Source organism: Stegostoma tigrinum, chromosome 29 (assembly GCF_030684315.1).
Source record: "Stegostoma tigrinum isolate sSteTig4 chromosome 29, sSteTig4.hap1, whole genome shotgun sequence".
NCBI classification, from domain to species: Eukaryota; Metazoa; Chordata; class Chondrichthyes; order Orectolobiformes; family Stegostomatidae; genus Stegostoma; species Stegostoma tigrinum.
The window spans coordinates 8,080,730-8,105,768 of NC_081382.1; the positions used below are offsets into that span (position 1 = coordinate 8,080,730).

The 25,039-nt window shown below is 43.6% G+C and overlaps 1 protein-coding gene across 7 annotated transcripts in view; it reads left to right on the forward strand.

Moving 5' to 3' along the window:
* abca2 (ATP-binding cassette, sub-family A (ABC1), member 2) overlaps positions 1 to 25,039 on the forward strand; it is a 508,939-nt gene that overhangs the window by 230,589 nt on the left and 253,311 nt on the right. For all 7 annotated transcript variants that reach the window (XM_059638365.1, XM_059638369.1, XM_059638363.1 and 4 more), the window contains 3 exons: positions 11,799 to 12,017; positions 19,277 to 19,593; positions 24,439 to 24,598. In XM_059638365.1, coding sequence (XP_059494348.1) covers positions 11,799 to 12,017; positions 19,277 to 19,593; positions 24,439 to 24,598 — 696 coding nt within the window. The remainder of the gene's footprint in view (positions 1 to 11,798; positions 12,018 to 19,276; positions 19,594 to 24,438; positions 24,599 to 25,039) is intronic.

Consider the following 25,039-nt stretch of genomic DNA (forward strand, 5'->3'; position numbering starts at 1 on the left):
AATTTTCACCTTCTCCACAAAAGGTACCCATTTATCCCCACTGTCCACTTCTGGTTACCTTAACAATCCTGTATCCCAGTGCTTCTCAACCTTTTTAAAATCAAGGAACAGTTCAAAGAAACACAATTTCCACAGCATGCCTACTTTTCTCAGCTGGACTGATCGCTGATAACCATTTACATTCACTTGCATTTCCTATGTTTATGGCCTTACCAGAGAGGTATGCAACAAGCTAGGGAAGGATCAAGAGAAATTCATGTTTCAAATCCACCAGCAAAAGTACGTTGCCTTTGTGAGTGCAGACATATTTTAAAAATATGCTCAATTCAGCGGACGTTTTACCTACGATATTTTCATGTGCGCATGTTATTAAGGTTTGGCAGTGATACGTACACTTTTTGATTTTGTTGCAAGTTCTGTCACCAGGTAACGAGCCTCCTTGATCTTTATCTGCTGTCCACACACATTCCATCTAAGTTGGATCTGCTTGATGTTTTGTTCTCTTAACCCCTTGAACTATTCAATGTGTTTTATTGCAAGAGATGGAGGTTTTATTTGTAAATGGAGGCTTCTGCATGGGCTTCCTGTGGGTGCTCTGCTTTCCTCCTAAAGTCCAAAGATGTGCAGTTTGGTGGATTAACCATTCTAAACTGCCCATGGTGTCCAGGAATGTATAGGCTGAATGGATTAACCGTGAGAAATATGGGGTTTTGGGTGGAATGCTTTTCAGGGGGTCAGTGCAGACTCGATGGGACAAGTGGCTGCCCTCTCGGGATTGTGTGATTCTGTGAACTTAGTTGGGACCATCACAGTATTTGCCAACCTCTCGCTACAGAAGACAAATTCAGATAAGGGGCAAGTGGCATTTCCTGATCATGAAAGTCCAAAGACCAGATGCCTCCCATTATACAGTCTCTGAACAGTTCTTACTTTTTAATCTTTGGATTCACATGTTTCATAATAATATAAGTTTGTTATTAATTTGTTATTGTTATTTGACGTAAGCTTTCTACTTTAGTATTGAGTTGGCGTTCAGATAAGTGGGGTATGGATGCTAGGGCAGTTGCTTGCTCCTCCTGCAGAATGTGGCAGTTGGGAGATGTGGCACACGTCTCCGCTGGCTACATCTGCGGGAAGTGCACCCAGCTACAGCTCCTTGAAAACCGTGTTAGGGAAATGGAGCTGGAGCTGGATGAACTACGGATCATTCGGGAGGCAGAGGGGGTAATTGAGAGGAGTTATCGGGAGTTGGTCACTCCTAAGGCTCAGGTCGAGGATAGATGGGTTACAGTTAGGGGGAGGAAAGGGGACAGACAGACAGTGCAGAGATCCCCTGTGGGCATTCCCCTCAGCAATAAGTATACCGTTTTGGATACTGCTGGGGGGGATGACCTACCAGAGGAAAGCCATAGTAGTCAGTTCTCTGGCACTGAGCCTGACACTGTGGCAAAGAAGGGAAGGGGGCAGAATAGAAAAGTACTCGTGGTAGGGGACTCGATAGTTAGGGGAATCGACAGGAGATTTTGTGGGCAAGATCGGGATTCCCGGAAGGTATGTTGCCTCCCTGGTGCCAGGGTCCGGGACGTCTCCGATCGGGTGTATAAAGTTCTAAAAGGGGAGGGCGAACAGCCAGAAATCGTGTTACATATTGGCACAAATGATATAGCCAGAAATAGGTTTGAGGATATAAAAAGTGATTTCAGGGAGTTAGGATGGAAGCTGCAGAGCAGGACGAACAGAGTAGTGTTCTCTGGTTTACTACCGGTGCCACGAGATAGTGAGGTGAGGAAAAGGGAGCGGGCGCAGCTTAACACATGGCTGCGCAGCTGGTGTAGGAGGGAGGGCTTCAGATATGTTGATAATTGGGATGCCTTCTGGGGAAGGTGGGACCTGTACAAGAAGGACGGGTTGCATCTGAACTGGAAGGGGACCAATGTCCTGGGTGGAAGGTTTGCTCGAGTAGTTCGAGAGGGTTTAAACTAGTATGGCAGGGGGGTGGGAACCTGAGCTGTATACCAGAGGTGAGCGTTGATGCAGGTGAGGCAGTAGCAAGAGGTAGACCAGCTAGTGGGAAGGATTTTCCTGGGAAGGAACCAAGGGATCGGTTAAAGTGTGTTTGCTTTAATGCAAGGAGTATCAGGAATAAAAGTGATGAACTTAGAGCATGGATCAGTACCTGGTGCTATGATGTTGTGGCCTTAACAGAGACATGGGTTTCTCATGGGCAGGAATGGTTGCTGGATGTTCCAGGGTTTAGAACATTTAAAAAGAATAGGGAGGGGGGAAAAAGAGGAGGGGGTGTAGCACTACTAATCAGAGAGGGTATCACAGCTACAGAAGCTTCCATTGTCGAGGAAGATCTGCCTACTGAGTCAGTATGGGTGGAAATTAGGAAAAGCAAGGGAGTAGTCACCTCGTTAGGGGTTTACTACAGGCCCCCCAATAGCAGCAGGGAGATTGAAGAAAGCATAGGTCGACAGATTTTGGAAAAGTGTGCACGCAGTAGGGTTGTTGTAATGGGTGACTTTAACTTTCCTAATATTGATTGGAACCTCCTTAGAGCAGAAGATTTGAATGGAGCTGTTTTTGTAAGGTGTGTTCAGGAGGGTTTCCTAACGCAGTACGTTGACAGGCCGACGAGGGGAGAGGCCATTCTAGACTTGGTGCTCGGAAACGAGCCGGGGCAGGTATCAGATCTTGTGGTGGGAGAGCATTTTGGTGATAGTGACCATAACTGCCTCACATTCTACATAGCTATGGAGAAGGAGAGGATTAGGCAGAATGGGAGGATATTTAATTGGGGAAGAGGAAACTATGATGCGATTAGACATGAGTTAGGAAGCATGGACTGGGAGCAGTTGTTCCATGGTAAGGGAACTATCGACATGTGGAGACGGTTTAAGGAACAGTTGTTGGGAGTGATGAGTAAATATGTCCCTCTGAGACAGGCAAGAAGGGGTAAGATTAGGGAACCTTGGATGACGAGAGCGGTGGAGCTTCTAGTGAAAAGGAAGAAGGTAGCTTACATAAGGTGGAGGAAGCTAGGGTCAAGTTCAGCTAGAGAGGATTACATGCAGGCAAGGAAGGAGCTCAAAAATGGTCTGAGGAGAGCCAGGAGGGGGCACGAGAAAGGCTTGGCAGAAGGAATCCGGGAAAACACAAAGGCATTTTACACTTACGTGAGGAATAAGAGAATGGTCAAAGAAAGAGTAGGGCCGATCAGGGATAGCATAGGGAACTTGTGTGTGGAGCCTGAGGAGGTAGGGGAAGCCCTAAATGAGTTTTTTGCTTCTGTCTTTACGAAAGAAACCAACTTTGTAGTGAATGAAACCTTTGAAGAGCAGGTGTGCATGCTGGAATGGATAGAGATAGACGAAGCTGATGTGCTGAAAATTTTGTCAAACATTAAGATTGACAAGTCGCCAGGCCCGGATCAGATTTGTCCTCGGCTGCTTTGGGAAGCGAGAAATGCAATTGCTTCGCCACTTGCGAAGATCTTTGCATCCTCGCTCTCCACTGGAGTCGTACCTGAGGACTGGAGAGAGGCAAATGTAATTCCTCTCTTCAAGAAAGGAAATAGGGAAATCCCCGGCAATTATAGACCGGTAAGTCTCACGTCTGTCGTCTGCAAGGTGTTAGAAAGGATTCTGAGGGATAAGATTTATGACCATCTGGAAGAGCATGGCTTGATCAAATACAGTCAACACGGCTTTGTGAGGGGTAGGTCATGCCTTACAAACCTTATTGAGTTTTTTGAGGATGTGACTAGAAAAGTTGATGAGGGTCGAGCTGTGGATGTGGTGTATATGGACTTCAGTAAGGCATTTGATAAGGTTCCCCATGGTAGGCTCATTCAGAAGGTCAGGAGGAATGGGATACAGGGGAACTTAGCTGCTTGGATACAGAATTGGCTGGCCAACAGAAGACAGCGAGTGGTAGTAGAAGGAAAATATTCTGCCTGGAAGTCAGTGGTGAGTGGAGTTCCACAGGGCTCTGTCCTTGGGCCTCTACTGTTTGTAATTTTTATTAATGACTTGGACGAGGGGATTGAAGGATGGGTCAGCAAGTTTGCAGACGACACAAAGGTCGGAGGTGTCGTTGACAGTGTAGAGGGCTGTTGTAGGCTGCAGCGGGACATTGACAGGATGCAGAGATGGGCTGAGAGGTGGCAGATGGAGTTCAACCTGGATAAATGCGAGGTGATGCATTTTGGAAGGTCGAATTTGAAAGCTGAGTACAGGATTAAGGATAGGATTCTTGGCAGCGTGGAGGAACAGAGGGATCTTGGTGTGCAGATACATAGATCCCTTAAAATGGCCACCCAAGTGGACAGGGTTGTTAAGAAAGCATATGGTGTTTTGGCTTTCATTAACAGGGGGATTGAGTTTAAGAGTCGTGAGATCTTGTTGCAGCTCTATAAAACTTTGGTTAGACCGCACTTGGAATACTGCATCCAGTTCTGGGCGCCCTATTATAGGAAAGATGTGGATGCTTTGGAGAGGGTTCAGAGGAGGTTTACCAGGATGCTGCCTGGACTGGAGGGCTTATCTTATGAAGAGAGGTTGACTGAGCTCGGTCTCTTTTCATTGGAGAAAAGGAGGAGGAGAGGGGACCTAATTGAGGTATACAAGATAATGAGAGGCATAGATAGAGTTGATAGCCAGAGACTATTTCCCAGGGCAGAAATGGCTAGCACGAGGGGTCATAGTTTTAAGCTGTTTGGAGGAAAGTATAGAGGGGATGTCAGAGGCAGGTTCTTTACGCAGAGAGTTGTGGGAGCATGGAATGCGTTGCCAGCAGCAGTTGTGGAAGCAAGGTCATTGGGGTCATTTAAGAGACTGCTGGACATGTATATGGTCACAGAAATTTGAGGGTGCATACATGAGGATCAATGGTCGGCACAACATTGTGGGCTGAAGGGCCTGTTCTGTGCTGTACTGTTCTATGTTCTATGTTCTATAACAGAATAAGCAGAGGAATCGCCTCTTTTGACCAAAAAACCTGCCCATTTCCTCTTAGAATCTACTCTCAGACTTAGATCGATGGCTTTACTACAAAAAAATTCCAAAAATATTCCCCTTAAAATCTGCGCTAATGTGGAAGTGGGTCCAGGCCAATAAACTGCTGTTCAGAAACGTTGCACACATCTCTTGGCCACAGTTGAGCAGTTTCTTCTCATCCTAGGGATGTGATCTTCAGTCATTGTGCATGCTCGGACCAAGTGTTTGGACCTGTGTGTGCACAAGCAAGCTGTTGAATGAGTAGATTTCCAACCTCTGCACACATGCTGTGTCAAATCTCTGCGCGTGCGTGATGTTGGAAGCCTGTGCCAACTGCAGTACTTCACAAGAATTTTGTGTCACACTTCTGACCTTGTGTGCCAAAGTGCACTGGGCTTTATCCATGCTGATGTCTGGCAAATTGTCAGCCTTAAGGTCTACTAGTTTTCCCAGCTCCTTGTCTGTGATGATTTTAATTGCATTAAGTTCATCCCTGCCTAACAGCTCGTGATTTTCAGTTATCTTGGGGAAGATTTCTAAAGTTCCTACAGTGAAGAAGCACAAGATATTCATTCAACATCTAGACTATGTCCTTCTTTCATTAACAATTCCCCAGACACTTTAGAGAACGAACACCAGCTGTAGTTATCTTTTCTTATGTAAATGCTTGGAAGAACTCTATCTGTTTTTAATCTGACTCATTTGCTTTCTCTCATACCTGTACTTTCTGTTTAGCTATTGTTATTTTTAGTCATTCTTTTCTGGTCCTCAAAATCTAATAGATTTTGTGATCTACCACTCGTCCTTGCAGGTTCGTATAGCATTTCTTTCAATTTGATAAGATCCTTAACTTGCTTATTTAGACACAGATGATACATCCTTCTCAAAGAATCCTTCTTTCTCAAAGGCATATATTTTTGTTGAGCTATTTAACAATTCCTAGAAAATTTTCCACTATATCTCTATTGTCCTACCTTCAAACATAATTTCCTAGACTTTGATCAGCTCTGACTTCATATCTTTATGGTTATCTATGTATTTTTAAAACACCAGTCTGAGACCTGAACAACACACACAGACTGAACAAGGAATTGCATCATGTTGTGATTGCTGTCACCTGGAAGTTTCTTCACCAAAAGATTATTGATTAATTCTGTCTTGTTGGTATTTTCAGCAATTAGAATAGCTTATTCCCTGGTTGGCTACAGAATAATGGTCTAAGGACTTGTCCAAACTATGGCCACTCAATTCACTTTCTAGCCTGTCATTGACAGTCAGATTGAATTAATCTACATATAAATTAACGTCCTGCATGATGATTATGTCACTTCCATTTATTTCCACCTGTAATGCTCAATCCTACGTCTTGTCAACTGTTTGGGAGGCTGTAGGCTACACCCACAAGTGAGCTGTTAACTTTTTTTATTTCTTATTTTATTGATTCTACATCTTTGCCTTTCAAGCTAAGGTAATCTCTCACTGCTGTACTAATTATATCCTTTATTAACTGAACTGCCTTGTCATCTTTTCCTAGCTTCTTGTATTTTCAAAATATCAAATATCCTTTTCATATTCGGGTCCTGGCCTTGGTTGCCTTGCACCCATATCTTTGTGGTGGCTATCAAATCATGTGTATTTATTTCTGACTGCATTAACAATTGAGCCATTTTGTTATGCATCTTACGTGCAATTGGGTGAAGTGTATTTAATTGTTACCCAGTTTACACTCTTTGATCTTATGTGTAGTGTACTTGGGGTTTGTACTCTCTTTCCTGTCCCACCTGCTCATTATTATTCAAATCATTACCTTTTAGTTTCCCTTTGATTTACTGCGACTCTCCTCCATATGATTCCTTTGTTGACTATTTAGCTTAAAGCCCTTTCTGCAGATTTCTTAAAAATTCATTAACAAGATGAAGGTATCGCTGGCTAGGCCAGCATTTAAGCCCATCCCTGATTGCCCAGAGGGCAGTTAAGAGTCAACCACATTGGAGTCATATGTAGGTCAGACCAAGCAATGATGGCAGTTTCCTTCCCTGAAGGGCATTAGTGAACTAGATGGGCTTTTCCTGACAATCAACAGTGGATTCATGGTCATCTTTAAACTCTTAATTCCTGATTTCTATTCAATTCCAATTCCATCGTCTGTCATGACAGGATTCAAACCCATCTCCCCAAACATTACCTGCGTTTGTAGGTTAATAATACCAGCAATAACACCACTAAGCCATTCCTTCCCAAAGTTAGATGATTCGCCAGGACAATCATCCCTGCACAGTCCAGGCAAAGAATGGTACAGCTCCCATATTTCCATTCCCGTTGCGTGTGTCCCATGGATTGAAATCTATTTCTCTTACAGCAAGTTTTGAATCTAATTTCTTGTTCATCTCTTCAATTACATGTATCCATACCAACCTGCTCATGGCTGAGATAATAACTCAGAGATTTTAGTTAATCAAACCCCAAATTGTTCAGAAATGCTTTCCTTAGTCCTGTCTCACCCCCACCACCGACAAAATAGCCAAATTTTATTACAGCCTAAAATGGTCAGTTTGCCTGGCTACCTTGCATCCCCTGCAGTCATCTGTGCAGACTACACCAACCTCAAATCTTTTCATCAACTGCAAATGCTGAGGCACCTCCACTTCTACCTCTTAGTCGTCTATCTATCTCAGTGCAGTTACACCCCACTGCCCCTGACAAAGGACCAAATCAAATGAACTTATCCATAATGTATGACTGCCTCCTCGCGCAGCATGTGCAGATAGCTTTTCCCCATTCTGCGATGTACCAGTGCGTCTATCGCATGGTCTCCAGCTCTTGCTGACTCTGACCCAAAGTTGCTTGAGTTGCCAACACTAACCGCAGGTGTGGTTGCCTTGGATCACACTGGCGTCCATCCATATTCCCGTGCGCACTCGGCCACCAATCCCCTGCCATCTTTGCTGTGCATGAATTAATATTCCCAAGAAGTTTAACGTCTCATTAGCACAACAGCACTGCTCTACTGGAATGGCAGCTTTGAACGTGTGCTCAAATCACTGAAGTGTGGCTTGGGCCTTTACCTTGCAAGCTATGAGCTGGAAGCACTGCCTGATAAAGTACAGAATGAATAGGAACCTTCAGAAGGGAATTGGATGTATCCTTAAAAAACGAGACATTTGCTGGGCTAAAGGTAAAGAGCAGAGGATTGGGACTACTTGGATAGTAGTCTTTTGGCATGGCTATGATGGGCTGAATGGTTGTTGCAGTGCTGCTTGATCCTGTGGATCTGATGCATGGTTTTAAGAACATACTTACCAGCCATCAATCTTTAACAATTCGAACAGGAATGTCTTGTTTTATCATTTGTAAATATAAATTCAAAACCTGACAAAATAGCTTGAAATGAAATGTATGGATTGGAATATATTTGAAATTACAAATTCCCCACCACCACCTTAGGCGAGACTAATGCCATTGGAGGTGTCATGCAGACAAAAAATTATAATGGAAAGCATTACATTGCATCGGAGAATATCGTTTCCAATTTGAGAGCAAGAGCATTTTTTTTTTGTCCCTATAATACTTCCAATATCATCAATCTCACCTGGGAGTAGATGGGTTAAAATTTAAGATGTATTCAAATCTGTAAACTTTGTTTCAAGCTATATTTGTCAGGTTTTGCATTTACATTTTCAAATTAGTAACAACATCAAGGTGAAGAGTTTGCTGAGGATGTTGATGAAGAAATGCATCAGTATTCATAAGATATAGACCTTATCACCAAGAAGATTATTGCAGAGGACCTTCTTCAGCTGGAAAGGATGTTTTTTACATTTCCCCATCAGCTCTGTGCTCAGTGACCTACATTACCTCACAGACTGACAACTCTAGCAATTTAAAATTCTCATCCTGATTTTCAATCCCACTGATGGCTTCACCCTTCTTTATCTCAACAACCTCTACTAGACCTACAGCAGCCTGAGTTCCCCACACTTCTCTAATGATGAGCTCTTGCTTCATCTCTCATTTTCATCACTAACTCCACCACTGACAGCTAAAATTCCCCTGCAACAAGCTACACAAACTCTTCCTCTTCTCTACCACCACCCCCGACCACCACTAAGATGTTCCTTAAAAGTTAAACTTTCTGATCACATTTCTAGTCACTTGACCTGATCTTTCTTTGTGGCTTGATGCCAAATTTTATCTTCGAGCATCCTTGTTGAAATGCCTGCTAAACACCATATAAATAGGACAGTACGCTGACTCAGTGGTTAGCACTGCTGCCTCAATGCCAGGCACCTGGGTTCAATTCGATCCTCAGTGTGGAGTTTGCACATTCTCCCCAAGTCTGCATGGGTTTCCTTCGGGTGCTCCAGTTTCCTCCCACAGTCCAAAGATGTGTAAGTTAGGTGGATTGGCCATGCTAGCTTGCCCATTGTGCCTAGCAATGTGCAGGCAAGGTGTTTAGCCGTGGGAAATGCATGATTACAGGGATAGGGTAGTATGGGTTGGTTTGTGTGCAATGCAGTTTGGAGCGTTCGTGTGGACTCGATGGGCCAAATAGCCTGCTTCAACACTGGAGGAATCCTATGATTCTATGAAATGGCAGTGGTTGTTGTAATTTGTTCATAAAGTACCTGGAGCCACAAACACAAATGTTTCAATTTGTAGAGTAAGGAGCTAGTAAAGGTACCAGACTGTAACATTAAATAGAATAAGCTATGTAAATGCTGGTGTGTATGTGGAAGGCATTGCAGATACGACTGATAAACTGAATGGACCCCATTTTAACATAGTAGAACCAGGTAATGCTTTAGATTTATTGACTAGGTTAAAAATTCTAATGACAAACAATTGCAGATGACTTTTGTAGTCCTGTTGCTGTACTTAAGTTCCAGCCAATAATGTTTTACTCAATTAAGTGGCTTGCAGGGTGGAAATGGAATAATATCATACTTTAACAGTTCATGTCTCATGTTCACTACACTGTTATTTACAAAGATTCTAAATACCAAAGAACAATACAGGAGAGGAGCAGGCCCTTGGCCCTCCTGGCCTGCACTGACACATTTTGCCTTTTCCCCACTAAAACTGTCTTCACTTACAAGATCCCTATCTCTCTGTTCCCTTCCTATTCATGTATTCGCCCAGGTGCTTCTTGAATGTTGCTATTGCGTCTGCTTCCACCCCCTCCTCTGGCAACGCGTTCCAGGCACTCACCACCTTTTGTTTGAAAAACATGCCTGGCACATCGCTCTTCAACTTTTCCTCCGCACACCTTGAACTTCTGTCCCCTTGTAATAGACCTCTCCACCCTGGGGAAAAAGCCTCATACTTTTCACTCTATCCATGCCATCCACAATCTTATCAACTTCTATCAGGTTGTCCCTCAACCTCCTGCATTCCAGTGTAAACAAACCCAGCTTATTCAATCTTTCTTCATAGCTAAAGTCCTTCATACCAGGCAACATCCTGGTAAACCTTTTCTGTGCTCTCTCCAAAGCATCCACATCCTTCTGATCGTGTGGTGACCAGAACTGTATCCAATATTCCAAGAGTGGCCTAACTAAAGATATTCATTTCAACATGCAGATTGGGGAGCCAGTGGTATTGTGGTGATATTGCTGGATTAGCAATCCAGAGCCAGGCTCAACTCCCACCATGCCAATGGTAAACTTTAAATATACATGAATAAGAACATCTGGGATTAAAAGCTAGTTTAATGAAGGAAGAAGGGTCCTGAACCGAAACACCAAGCTTTTCTGCTCCTCAGATGCTTGGCCTGCTGTGTTCATCCAGCCTCACGCTGTGTTATCAATGAAGGACACTGTTGGCTTTGGTAAAAATGTTCACTAATGCCTTTTAAGGAAGAAAAACTGACTCACGACTTGGTCTGGCCTACGTGTGATCCAGACCCACAACAATGTAGCTGACTCTTCACTGACCTCCGAATTGGCCTGACAAGCCACTCAGTTCAAGACTAGTTCGGGATGGGCAATAAATACTTCGTGAATGAATGATGGAAAAATAATCATTCTTGCCCGTTACAGCTTAGGTTCGATGTCTTTGTAATTGCTGATGCTTTGACTATAAATATTACAAGTGGGTTCTAAGAGCCTTAGGCAGGTGAAAACTGGACACACACACCAGGACAAACTGATGAACATTTACACTGTGGTCTTTACACTGTTACACTCTCTGTATAGAGGCATGATAAAGCAGGACGTCATTGGAATCTTCCTCACTGAGCTCCTAATTTTGAGTGATATTTATCAGTAGCCAATTTGTTCAGAGATGTTATAAAGCAGTTCTGCTGGGACAGGTGGTATTGGCCTTGTGTCTCCAGACTCAGAGGTAAGGACAGTACCACTGCACCACAAAGCACCATTCATTTTACGTGACCTGACATCCCCAAGATGCTGTCCAACTGTTAGCATGTAGCTTTGAATCCCGGATACTATGGTCACCACCTTGGCGTTTTGCCTGAGGAGATGTAGGAATGAGCCTCGTTAACACTGATGGAACTGAGAATGTAAGGCCAAAACAGGAGACTGTAGCATCCTCTGGGCTGTCGTCCCAGTTGAGAAATGAACTCTATTGTGCAGTGTTTCAAGGTCAAGGGTCATGAGATGTTAAAACATTATTTTCATCTATTGATCAAGGTTCCCAGTAACAGGGGAGAAAGTTGCCACAAGTTGATAAATCAGTGTACTGTGGCCTGACAGTCGGCTCAGCTTATGCAGCAGCAGGTTAGTGTATTATTTCTGATTTTCTCTCTCACCTGATGAAAGTTTTGATTCTGGTTTCTAGAATATATTGTTTGCACCCAAAGTATTGGAGTACCTGACTTGTAACGATGAGCAGGATGATCTGCAGAAGATCCTCACAATCCCTGCCTCTCGGAAGGTTCGGCTCAGCAGTTACCGGGCGGCTGTGTGTAACACCACCGCCAAGTTACGGAAGGAGCATTTTCGGGAACTCGCCAATAAACTTCAAAGCCAAGTGGACATCCAGAAAATTGTAGAGAAGGTGAGTCAAATTTAGACCTTATCTTCAGAAAACAAAATCTTTGACTCATTCACTTTTAATTTTGCTACTTATTCTATGCCTTTCATTTCTCCATGTAGGAGATCTGGGTGTCTTCACTCCTGCCTTATTTTTTCCCATCATTGTTACCATGTTAGCTGTTTTCATCTTAAATGAGTCTGTCTTTGTGCAATGTCTAAACTAGACAAAGTTGCACAACAGCAAACATGCATTTGATTGTCTGTCAAGATATCTAGCTATGCATTAAAGGATCATAGAGCTCTGGTCTAGTCTTATGATGAGGTTACTGAGAACTACATGTTCCTAATTCCCTTTATATATAACTTAGCGAACTGTAGCATGTGAGAGAGGTGAAGTAATGTTCCAGAGTTGCAAGACCAGTGGAAAGGCTTGTTCACCAATTCTTGGGAAATATTTGTTTCTGGTTAGGCTTCCCCTACTGTATTCTGTTGAATTCTGGACACATTGGAGAAAATGTTAAGCGTTTGGGAAGTGCTTAGATTCATAGGGTTTGTTTCCAGTCCAACCAATGCCAGCCATAATCCCAAACTAACCAAGTCCCAATTGCTTGCTCCTGGCCTATATCCAAATATTTCTTATTCATGTACTTACCTAAGTGTCTTTTAAACATTGTAACTGTACCACATCTACCACTTCCTCTGGATGCTTCTTTCATACTCAACACCCTTTGTGTAAAGAAATTGTCCCTTATTTCTTTACAAATCTTTTTCCTCTCACCTTAAAAATATAGCCCCTAGTCTTGAAATCTCCCAGACTAGAGAAAATACCCCTGCCATTCACCTTATTTATTTCCCCCATGATTGAGGGTAACCCTCAATCTCCAGAGCCCTGGTGAAAAATGTCCCAAACTATCCAGCCGGTCCATAAGCTGAAACCCCCCATTCATGGCTACGTCCCTGATAAACCTCTTGTGAACCCTCTCCATCTTAACAATATCTGTCCTGTAACAGGGCAACCAGAACTGGACACAGTACTCCTGAAGAGGTCTCACCAATGTCCTGTATAACCTCAATATAACTTCTCAATTCCTATAGCCAAAGGTCTGAACAATGAAGTCAAGTGTGCTAAGTGCCTTTTTCATAATCACCTTGTCTGTATGTGATGCAAACTTCAAAGAATAATGTACCTGAACCCCTAGGTATCTCTGTTTTTCAACACTACCCAAGGCCATATTTTATTTATATAATTCATGCCCTTTTTAATTTTACCAAAATGCAGTACCCCTCATTTATCCAAATTAAACTCCATCTTGCCACTCTTTAGTGCATTGACCCAATTGCTCAAGACCTCTTCGTAACTTTGGTAACCTTCACCGCCCACTGTACCACCGATGTCAGTGTCATCTGCAAACTTAATAACCATGCCTTCTATATTCTCATCCAAATCATTTATATGAATGGCAAACAAAAATGGACCCATTACCAATTCCTGTGGAACACTGCTGATCACAGGCCTCCAGTCTGAAAAACAACCTTCCACCATCACTCTCTGTCTGCTGCCATTAAGCCAATTTTGTGTACAATTGGGAAGTTCACCCCGAATCCCATGTGATCTAACTTTACTAATTTGTCTACCATGTGGAGGTTTACCAGAAGGGTGTCAGAAACGAGGGACTTCAGTCATGATCTGGGACTGGACAAACATGTACCATACATAGAGCAGAGAATATGCAAGGGAGATTTAATGCAGCCATTGAAATGCTTGAAGGATTTTGATGTTTTGAGGGCAGAGCTGACAGTTACCAGAGGACACGGGTTAGAGTTTATTGTCAACTGAACCAGAGGAACAAGTAGAAATTAGATGCAGCGAGTTGTTAGGATAAGGCATGTATTAATGGAAATGGTTGGGGCAGCCTTCATAAATAAATTGAATTTGCACTTGCACTGTAAAAATTGTCACAGTCAGGAAAAATATAGAGAAAGGAGCTTCTTAGATTCCTCTTTCAAAGAGCCAGCATTGAGATAATGTGCTGAATGGCCTCCTCTGTGTGGTATGATGTATGCAGAGGGCTATAAGACCGACCGCAGAATTACAATTTCTCGCACATGGCAAGTTTCAAATGTTGTCATTACAGAATGTGGTGAGCAGAGGGAAGGGTATTCTCTGAAAATGGGAAGCAAACTGGTGTAGAGGATCTTAGTAGGATGCCCTGTAGCACTATGAATAACCCTCTGGTGTGAAGAACTACAGGTTGTGTTTTCTTTCCAAAAAGTGGCCTCATGTTGAATTATTTGCTTTGATAGATGAAGTTTAATAACAGATGAGATTTGATAGAACTAGTGGCCAATACAAGTAACATGTTGATGAGAAGGAAGTTATGACATTTGATGTCTTGTATCTTTGTTGGCTGTAAACCATTTTGGGATGTTCTGAGGTCACATAAGGTGCTACATAAATACGCATATTTCTTTTGGCTCATGAGTTGTTGATTTTTTGTTAAGGGGAAGCTTCTACCGTTTTGAGATTTTATTCTCTCTCATTTACCTTTACTCCTGATGCCCAGAGAGCAGGTGCAGAGGTGAGCTTGAAGCATTGCATGGGGCACTGTTGAGATCGAGAATCATCGGGTGGAAGTAAACAGACTCCAAAAGATAGCTTGGGAGGCAGGGAGATTGTGTTATCAGACAGGACGGTTGGGATGATACCACCTTGTAGCCTCCTACCGGGGGCGGGGGAGGGGGGGGTGCCTTTGTATATGTGAATATTTTAATCAACCTGTTCAGATTTACTTTTAGCTCATTTAGGGGATTTGCATGTTGCCAGCTAAGCCAACATTTATTGCCCATCCCTAATTTCCAAGTGGGCATTTAAGAGTCGACCACATTGCTGTGGGTCTGGAGTCACTTGTAGGCCAGACCAAATAAGGGTGGCAGTTCCTTCCCTAAAGACATTAGGGAACCAGATGAAGTTTACTTGGTAATCAACAATGGTTGGATAGCCATCACTGCACTTTTAATTCTAGATCATTACCATTTTTGGCAGGATTTGAACCTGAGTCCTGAACATTGCTTGGGTCTCTGGATTAATTGATAATGTCACTCGGCCATTTCTGTCGCTCTAAGCAGGAGGGACTCGTATGCGGGTCTTCTGCTTAGAGGGGTGCCCTAGTGGTATGATCGCGAACTATTACTGTAGAGATGTACAAGTCTTCGTAGCTATTTTCTCATCAACCTGTTCAGAGATTTTGCTACATAACTCTGGAGCAAGTGGGATTTGAACTAAGGTCTTTTGTCTTGGAGGGAGGGGCGTTACCACTGTGCCACAAAAGCCGATCAGCCACTTAATCAGGCAGAGTCAAAGAAAGTGTGGGGGGAGGGTGGGATGGGGGCATTGCTCACTCAGTAGCCAGTGGGAGAGACCTCCGTCGCCAGTGGGAGAGACCTCCGTCGCCAGTGGGAGAGATGTCTGTCATCTCAATGAAAAATTGTCCAGAGAGCAGAACAACACAAGAAGGTCCCTCGGCCCATTCAGTCCAAGACAGCTTCTGTGAAGGGAGATGTAGTTCCTCCCATCTCTCTGTTTTAACCCCACACGCCTGCAATTTTTTCCTCTTACATCGATTTCCCCAGCCATCTCTGGTTCTATTGCCAGTCACTATTAATTATGTCTGCTTGTTTTTGTTCCTCATGCTAACTGAATTAGTTTCCCTATATTTCCTCTGCCAAAACTACTTATGATTTCAAAAATCTCTACCAAATTTCTTCCGAGTATTCCCTCCCCTAGGGAGGACAACCCACATTAAGAAATCATCCTTTACTGCATTTTGGATTTATTTATAGAGTGAAACATTACAAATATGTTGCTCTTAACTCTATATCCCACCATTAGCTTTCCTAAGTGTCTCTTTATGTGCTTAAGCAATTATATAATGAGTTCTCCTGCCACCTGTAAGTACTTGACTTTTAATTAATGCATTTAATCACCTCACTTTGCCCAGGTAACTGTAATATCTCATCTCTGGGACCATTCTAATAAAGCTGTTCATAATAATCACTTTCATATGCAGTGGAAATAAGGATGACATTAAAGTCAATTAAACTACTTGTGTTGGCTCATTCTGCAGGAGCTGACACAACCTTTTTGAAAAGATGTTGTTTATGGTTCACATACAGATTGATGAATTTTGAAAGATTTGATTTCCCGATGACAAACTTAAAAGATTTGTACATGCTTTCAAGTTTTAATGCTTTTCAACTGCAAAAGAAAAACTGAAATCAATTCGACTGATTATATTTCGTTCGCAACTAATAATCTAAATGCAAAAAGACACATCTCATTTTAATGTCTTAACATTACCGATAGTTGTACAATACGCTGCACTCTTTTCAGAGTTCTATTTTTAAAGGAGTAAATTCAAAATTATTCCCAGCTCCCAACAGTCATCTCTCTTCATTTCATTGAGTCATAAAATCCAAATTCATCTCCAGTTTTCTGAAAATTTCCCCAGACCGACTCCCAGTGATGAAGGACCACTCATCTGCTTCCTTCTCCTGGCCTTGACAGGGTATGTCTTCGTGTGGCTTCAAATTTACCCAGGTTCCATTGTCTTCACCAGGTGATAAGCTCTCACCGTTGTTCTGCTTGATCGCTAATGGGGAACATGTTTATTTCCTTTTCCTATCTCTCTCTCCCTTGGTGACCAGGGTGTTAATCGGACTGTCTTAAAAGTCTGTCACTCTAACCACGGCAACGTTTCCCATGCTTTCTGTTGTTAAACCCGAGTCATGAATTTCCACGACAGTTATCCTGTGGCCTGTATCCCTTTGGTCACGCAAGGTCACACAGGCTCATCAGCGGGCTGGATGAGTAGCAGGTTTTATGTCCCTTTCCAGCAGTGCATTTTACATCAAATTAAATAGACCCATTAAAATATAAGCATATTATAAAACCTCACATTCATAACAATACCCTGAAGAAACAGGCATTCCAGAAAGAAAGAGCCAGTAATATTTGGAAATAAGCATGCGTGTTATACTACGTTTTGAATCTACATGATGAGTCAGACTTGTATTACTGCTTTTTCTTTCTGGAATACAATTGTAAATTCTCATTTGTCAAATACAGTCCCTTGTGGTGGAACAATCTCACACTAAAGCCAACTAGAGAGCGATTATATGAGATGATGCACTGCAGACTTCAACCCTGAAATTGCACATAATGCTACCCTGCTTTTGTGCCAATGGAAACTAAGCTATCACCAACCACTTGGCATGTAGGACTTCACTAGCACAAATCTTGTCCCACCATTCCTTTTTAAGGAGGTTCTTGTATTGGTGCTCCATTACCTGGTAACCTAAGTAGATAGAACGCAACAAAAATACGTGCCCCCCCCCCCTTTATGCTGTAAAGAAATTCATGTAGCATATTTTGTGCTTGGGAACAATTACAATGACATCGCAAGGGATTTGGAGAATGTCGTAAATCGCGAGAATGAATTTGGAATGTTTGTTATCATCTGAACTTGAAAATTAATTTCCAATGATTCATCTCTACCCTGCCTCTGACTCATAATGTTCTACCGATTTTTCTTACAATGGGGAAAACAGAGTGGAATTTGGCTTTGGACTGCTCTCTCTTAACAATCAGACTAAGGATGCTCCCTTGAGTAGTTGCATGGATGGATCCAGCACTGAAAAAATTGGTTTGTATTACAGTCACTTCGCGCCTTCTGGACCGAATCAAATCCAGTAACTATCATTGCTCTTTACTGCATAAGCTCATAAATTATACATTGGTCCAAATAAGGACAAAAGAGATTAACCCAAGAGTTTCCAGTGAGAGTGACTGCTCTTGACATCAAAGGCAATCCTTCACTGTTGTTGGATCAAAGCTCTGAAACTACTTCCAGCAACACTGTGGACATGCCTACACCACATGGACTGCAGCAGTTCAAGAAGGCAGTTCATTACCATCTCCACAAGGGCAATTAAGGATGAGCACCAAATGACCCATGTTCCATGTAAAAAAAAAACCACACCAGAATTTGCAAGTAACAATCATAGTTTCTGGGCTTTTTCATGGCACAAAGGGAGTAAGGTGGCATGTACATAAAACCATAGTGACAAGGCAGGGAAGTACTCTGGGCCTGTGGTTTCTCAGTTGTTTTGGTTCAGTGTCAGACAAGTGAAGCTGTTATTGTAGCTGTTAGAGTCCAAACACACTTGCTGGCCTGTCCAGGGACAGTATCGCACACTTCTGGAGCAGGCAGGGTATGACTCCAGACCTCCTGGCACAAAGGTGGGGACTCTACCACCGTACCACATGCTTGTAACTTATCCCAGTCGTCCATTTGTCTGCACATTATAGACTTCAGCAGCATTCATTGTGTAGAATGTTTTGCCAATGATTATCACTTAATGGAGGCCGTGAGATCAGTACTATTCATAACTACCTTCACATTTCAATTTTATCTAGTTGAGTTCATTCAAGCTACTATAGAATACTCCTACCCACCTGCTAGATGACATGGCTTCATGAAATAACAGGCAAAGTGCAGTGTTAAGAGTTTGTATTTTAGCACTAGTTCTCTCTGCAGACTCCCGCCACCATGACAGCGCTTCTTTGCTGGTCTACTTTGATTTTTCCTGAACTTTTGTAATGTTTGTATGTGTTCTGGAGGGGTCTGTGTGCAGGTTGCACACAAGATGTGGCTATGAATGCAAAAGTCGTTGAATGCGGAATTAGGTGTGGAAGAAAAATTCTAAACAACTAAACACCAAACTGAATTAAAGAAAGGGTTGAAAACCATTTAATGTTAATCATGCTTTTATAGACCTTAGTCTAATTTTAAATGCAAACGTATGATTAAAATATCTGTCTTGTTGAAGGGGTGATGAGAATAATTGAAATCAATAGTTTTCACACAATGCACTGTTGATGAGTAATCTGGAGGAAAAGAACTGTGGCTGGATGTTCAGGCTTTACTTTCAGTCAGTGTGCGTTCTGTTTGTGTACCAGGTTCAACAAACTATTGTTCGGATTCAACCACACCTCAGCGAGTGATTTACTTTGTAGTGTTTTAGTGAGTGCTTGGCTTGAAGGAGTTGATTTTACAAAATAACTGAGTATGGCCAATCATCAAATATCAAACCTGAAACATCAATTCACATTGACCCTTCACATCACTTTGTGACTGTGTTATCTTGTGCATTGTGAGTAACTACTGTACCGACTGTAACCTTCTGCTATTACAGAGTAATTATTTTCTTTCCCATATGTAGCTCAAGTTGAATGAGGTGAACAGCACAGCCGTCCAGCATCACCTTCAGGCCTTACTTGAAGACCTCATTGAGGTGGAAAAGATCTTGAAGGATGTAGATGCCTTATCGGGACTGGCCAGGCTGCTCCCAAAGGGGGCTTGTGCAGGCAAAAGCCCACCTACTGCTGCCAATACTACCAGCTGGAACAACAACTTCACAAGCACCAATGCCACTTCAGAAGAGGACGAGGAGCCTGAGAAGGAGAATCCTCACACCCAGTTTTCTGCTTTTGTACAGCTCTGGGCTGGCCTTCAGCCAATCCTGTGTGGGAATAACAGGTACAATTACAAGCTAATAACATTCTGCTGTTCCATGGGGAGTCATGGATGTAAAAGAGACTTTCACAGCCAAGCTTTGACTTTATCAATCTCTAGCTCGTTTGTGGACCAAATTACACGTCCCGTCGTGCCCCACTAAGCACACATCGCTGCCGAATTCATCTCATCACAAAGACATTGTTGATTTAATTTGTACATCAGCATTGACCTTAAACAACTTTTCATTTCCTTTCTTGTGTTGAGAAGTACACTTAAGACACCTTCTCTCCTGTGTTCTGACATTAGATAAGATCTATTATTTCCAACATTATTTTTTGTAAAGTGCTTGTTATTCTGTGAAATACTTAACACATAATATTAGAAACCAATGCTTTATCAGCTGTGGGATGATAGAAGTTCAAGTTGCTGCTTTCCTTGGTTCCCCTATTAACTCACTTGCTGTCTTGGGTTGTATCTTCCACAGTTGACGAAACAGAATGGAGACTCTTCTCTGCCAGATGTTAAAGAATGAACAGCTGCATGACCCCAGCTTGGGCTCACTTTCCCTCTCCGTACAAATTCACATTCTGTATGCTTGGCAGCTCCCCAGAAAATTGACCAGCAAATTTATTGCTTTGAAAGCAAACACACTCCGTCCCATTAGTTAGTGATTTGTTTTTCTGAGCCAGTCTGAGAGGGCTTGAGCTCATCATGCCACATCAGTATTCTTCCCTGGGAAAGCCTCTCAACACGCTCTGGACCCCAGCCCAGCTGACCCTCCCAGGAGGGTGCTGTTTCTTAAGGGCATGGGACAGTTTTCACTAGATATTTTCGTTGCGACAGAGCATCCAAAATGCATCACCACTTTAGCTCGTGTACGGTGCAAGATGTCATTTTATTGAAGTGGTTGAAATGCACACTTGCAAGTAAACAGTCAGGAAGGAATTTTCCTGGGAGCCCTCGGCAGTGACTCTGGGCCCTTGAAGCCTCGCTTCATCTGTTTACACACATGCCTTTTAGTCCTGACTCCCCTGCCCTAGGAAAAATCCATGCCCCTCATGATCTTATAAACTTCTATAAGATCACCCCTCAACTTCCAATGCTCCAGGAAAAACAACGCCAGCTTTTTCAACCTCTCCATCTAATTTCAACCCTCCAACCCCAGCAACATCCTTGTAAATCTTTTCTGCATCCTTTCAAGTTTAACAACATCTTTCTTGTAGAAGGGCAGCCTGGGAAAAGAACTGAACATAGAACAATACAACACAGTACAGGCCCTTCAGCCCACAATGTCGTGCTGAACTATTATCCTACTAAGGTCAATCTACCCTGCACACCCTACGTTTTACTATCCTCCATGTTCCTACCCAATAGTCACTTAAAAGTCTGTAAAGTATCTGAGCCCACTACCACTGCCGGCAGCACATTCCACGCACCCACCACGGTCTCTGTGTGAAGAACCTATCTCTGACATTTCCCCTATACCTTCCTCCAATCACCTTAAAATTATATCCCCTCATAATAGTCATTTCTGCCCTGAGGAAAAAGTCTCTGACTGTCCACTCTATCTATGCCTTCCATCATCTTGTACACCGCTATCAAGTTACCTCTTATCCTTGTTCGCTCCAATGAAAAAAGTCCTACCTTCCTCAACCTTTCCTCATAAGACCTGCCCTCCAGTCCAGGCAGCATCCTGGTAAATCTCCTCTGCACCCTCTCTAAAGCTTCCATATCTTTCCTATAATGAGGTGACCAGAACTGAACACAATATTCCAAGTACGGTCTGACCAGACTTTTATAGAGCTGCAGCATTACCTCACAGCTGTTAAACTCAGTTCCCCTGGCAATGAAAGCCGACACACCGCACACCTTCTTTACAGTCCTACCAACTTGGGTCGCAACTTTGAGTGATCTATTGACAATCCCTCTGTTCCTCCACACTGCCGAGAATCCTGCTATCTCTGAACAAATTGCCTTGCTGAGTTAATGAGACCAACCAGGCTACATTCTGTCATGTTGCCTTGGATAGATGAGCAGCCTGCTGTTGCTTGGTGGACTGTTATTGTCATTTCCGTTCCCATTTTTAAAAGCTTTTCTCACGGGACAGCCTAGATCGAAAGGGCTTGTTAACAACAAAGTATTTCTCTGAATAATCAGACATGGCTAAGGACTTGCCTGTTGACTGGTCTCAGTGAAATGGCTTACCACCTTGCATATTGAATACAGTTTTTCTGCCAGTGGATACACATTAATGACTTGGGAATGTGGTCCCCTTTAGGGTACTTTTTGCTTCAATTAGACTGATATCCATGTCCTTAACGTGGAAAATTAGGTCGTCTACGAATGATTTAGCACCAGGTTCCCCTCGAACATGCTGTGTGTTTAAAGGAGAGAGGCGGCGCCCATACGGCCGTGCTCCTGCCCTGAATTGAGCGGCACTATGCACCGACTGGAGTCAATTATCCCAGGCCAACCAGAGATCGCAGCGCTAGGGTATCATTACGTTTAGGCAGGATTCTGATTTAGAGGCGTTCAGTCATAATAGCTTCGCACCATTGGCTCCTCAGCCAAGCACATACACCAAATGTCTGAACCTGCGGTTCCTCTCGTACTGAGCAGGATTACTATTGCAACAACACATCATCAGTAGGGTAAAACTAACCTGTCTCACGATGGTCCAAACCCAGCACGGGGTGGCACGGTTACTCAGTGGTTAGCACTGCAGTCTCACAGTGCCAGGTACCCAGGTTTGATTCCAGCTTCGGGTAATTGTCTGTGCGGAGTTTGCACGTTCTCCCCGTGCCTGCGTGGGTTTCTTCCGGGTGCTCCGGTTTCCTCCCACAGTCCAAAGATGTGCCGGCTAGGTGGATCTGCCATGTTAAACTGCCCGTAGTGTTCAGGAGTGTGTGGGTTATAGGGGGATGGGACTGGGTGGGATGCTTCAAGGGGCGGTGTGGACTTGTTGGGCCGAAGGGCCTGTTTCCACACTGTCAGGAATCTAACCTAAAAAAAATGACAAAAGATTCTGACATAACACAGTGTGGAGCTGGATGAACACAGCAGACCAAGCAGCATCAGAGGAGCAGGAAAGCTCGACGTTTCAGGTTGGGACCCTTCTTCAGAAATAGGGGAGGGGAAGGGGATTCTGAAATAAACAGAGAGAGAGGGGAAAGCGGATAGAAGATGGATAAAGGCGAAGATAGGGTGAGAGGAGACAGACAGGTCAAAGAGTGGGGATTAGAGCCAGTGAAAGTGAATGTAGGTGGGGAGTTAGCAGGGGATAGGTCAGTCCAGGGAGGACGAACAGGTCAGGGGGGCAGGATGAGGTAGTGGGTAGGGGATGGGGGTGGGGCTTGAGGTGGGAGGAATGGTTAGGGAGGCTGGACTAGCTTGGCTGGTTTTGGGATGTGGTCATGGGAGGGGAGATTTTGAAGCTTGTGAAGTCCACATTGATACCCTTGGGCTGCAGGGTTCCCAAGCGTAAAATGAGATGCTGTTCCTGCATCTTTCGGGACGCATCATCGAGGCCCAGGATGGACATGTTGTCTGAGGAGTGGTGGCGTGGTGGGGAGGTGCAGATGGGTTGAATTGAAATGGTTCGTGACTGGGAGGTGCAGTTGTTTGTTGCGAACAGAGTATAGGTGTTCCGCAAAGCGGTCCCCAAGCGTCTGTTTGGTTTCCCCGATGTAGAGGAGGCCACAGTGGGAACAGTGGATACAGTATACCACATTGACGGATGTGCAGGCGAACATCTGTTTGATGTGAAAAGTCTTCCTAGGGCCTGGGATGGGGGTGATGGGGGAGGTATAGGGGCAGGTGTAGCACTTGCTTTAGTTGCAGGGAAAGGTGGTGGGGCTGGAGGGGACTGTGGAGCAGACAAGGGAGTCACGGAGAGAGTGGTCCCTCCAGAAAGCACATAAGGATGTGGAGGGAAGAATGTCTTTAGTGGTGGGGTCAGATTGCAGGTGTGGGAAATGTCAGAGGATGATGCATTGGATTTGGAGGTTGGTGGGGTGGTACGTGAGGACGAAGGGGATTCTGTTTTGGTTATTATTGAGAATGGGGGTGTGAGGGATGAGTTGCAGGAAATGTGGGAGACACAGTCGAGGGTATTTTTGATCTCTCTGGAGGGGAATTTGCGGTTTTTGAAAAAAGAGGACATCTGGGATGTGCGGGAGTGGAATGCCCCCTCTCGGGAGCAGATGCGGCGGAGGCGAAGGAGTTGGGAATAGGGGATGGCATTTTTTACAGGAAGGTGGGTGAGAGGAGGAATATTCCATGTCGTTGTGGGAGTCGGCAGGTTTAAAATGGATATCGGTTTCCAGGTGGATGCCAGAGATGGAGACAGAGAGGTCCAGGAAGGAGAGAGAGGTGTCAGAGATGGCCCAGGTAAACTTAAGGTTGGGGTGGAAGGTGCTAGTGAAGTGGATGAACTGTTCAAGCTCCTCGTGGGAGCACGAGGAAAGATTCTGACACCCTTTTCTGAGCAGTAGAACAATGTTTCATTTATAATTAGTCAACGTGTATTGAAATAACCTTTTACTGGCACCTTATTGTTTCTGTCTTACTCTTGTTTGAATCTGTGAACTTTGTTCTGTGGGCATTGTTATTTCTAGGGCTGGAGTTTATATAAGTTTTTCTATTAGACAAGAGCTATTATGAGATTCCTTCCAAGGATCAGCAATACCTCCTGGTTAGAAACATTCTGTTCCACCTGGTGGCTTTAAAACAAATTTGAATTTTGGCAGAATTCTCCGCAGGTAATGATTGGAATAAGTATTGTAATAATAATGTTGTTTATTGATGTTGGTCGCTTCCTTCCCATGGCAGGTACACATCATTTTATTTATTTTTCCTCTTATTCAGAACAATAGAGCCTGAGGCCTTGAAACAGGGGAACATGAGCTCTCTGGGCTTCACCAGCAAGGAGCAACGAAACCTTGGCCTACTGGTGCACCTCATGACCACTAATCCTAAGATCCTTTACTCACCTGTTGGCACAGAAGTGGACAAAGTAATAGAAAAGGTAAGACACCAGCAAAGCTGTTAACTCTAAGGAAGCCTGGAATCTCATATCTTTCACCTATTCTAACTCCTCTCATCTGGCAGAAGGAGCAGTTCAGAGCTGTGATCTTAGTTATAACATGCACTGTGGTCAGGAGCACGATTCACAAGTTCTTATGTTTTGAAGCACCACAGAATTGGAGAGTAGAGAACAAGGCCATTCAACCCATTCTACCTGTGCTGGCTGTTTGAAAGGTCTGTTCCCTTAGTCCCACACACCTACATTTCCCCCATAGCTGTGTGATATTTTGCCTTGCAAGTATTTATCTAATTCCCTTTTCTATTGAATCTGTTTTCACACCTCTTTTAGGCAGTGCATTCCAGTTCGTGACACTCATCAGATAGAAATCGTTCTCCCCTCTGGTTCTTCTGCCAGGTTTATCCTTACTAACATAATTCTTTG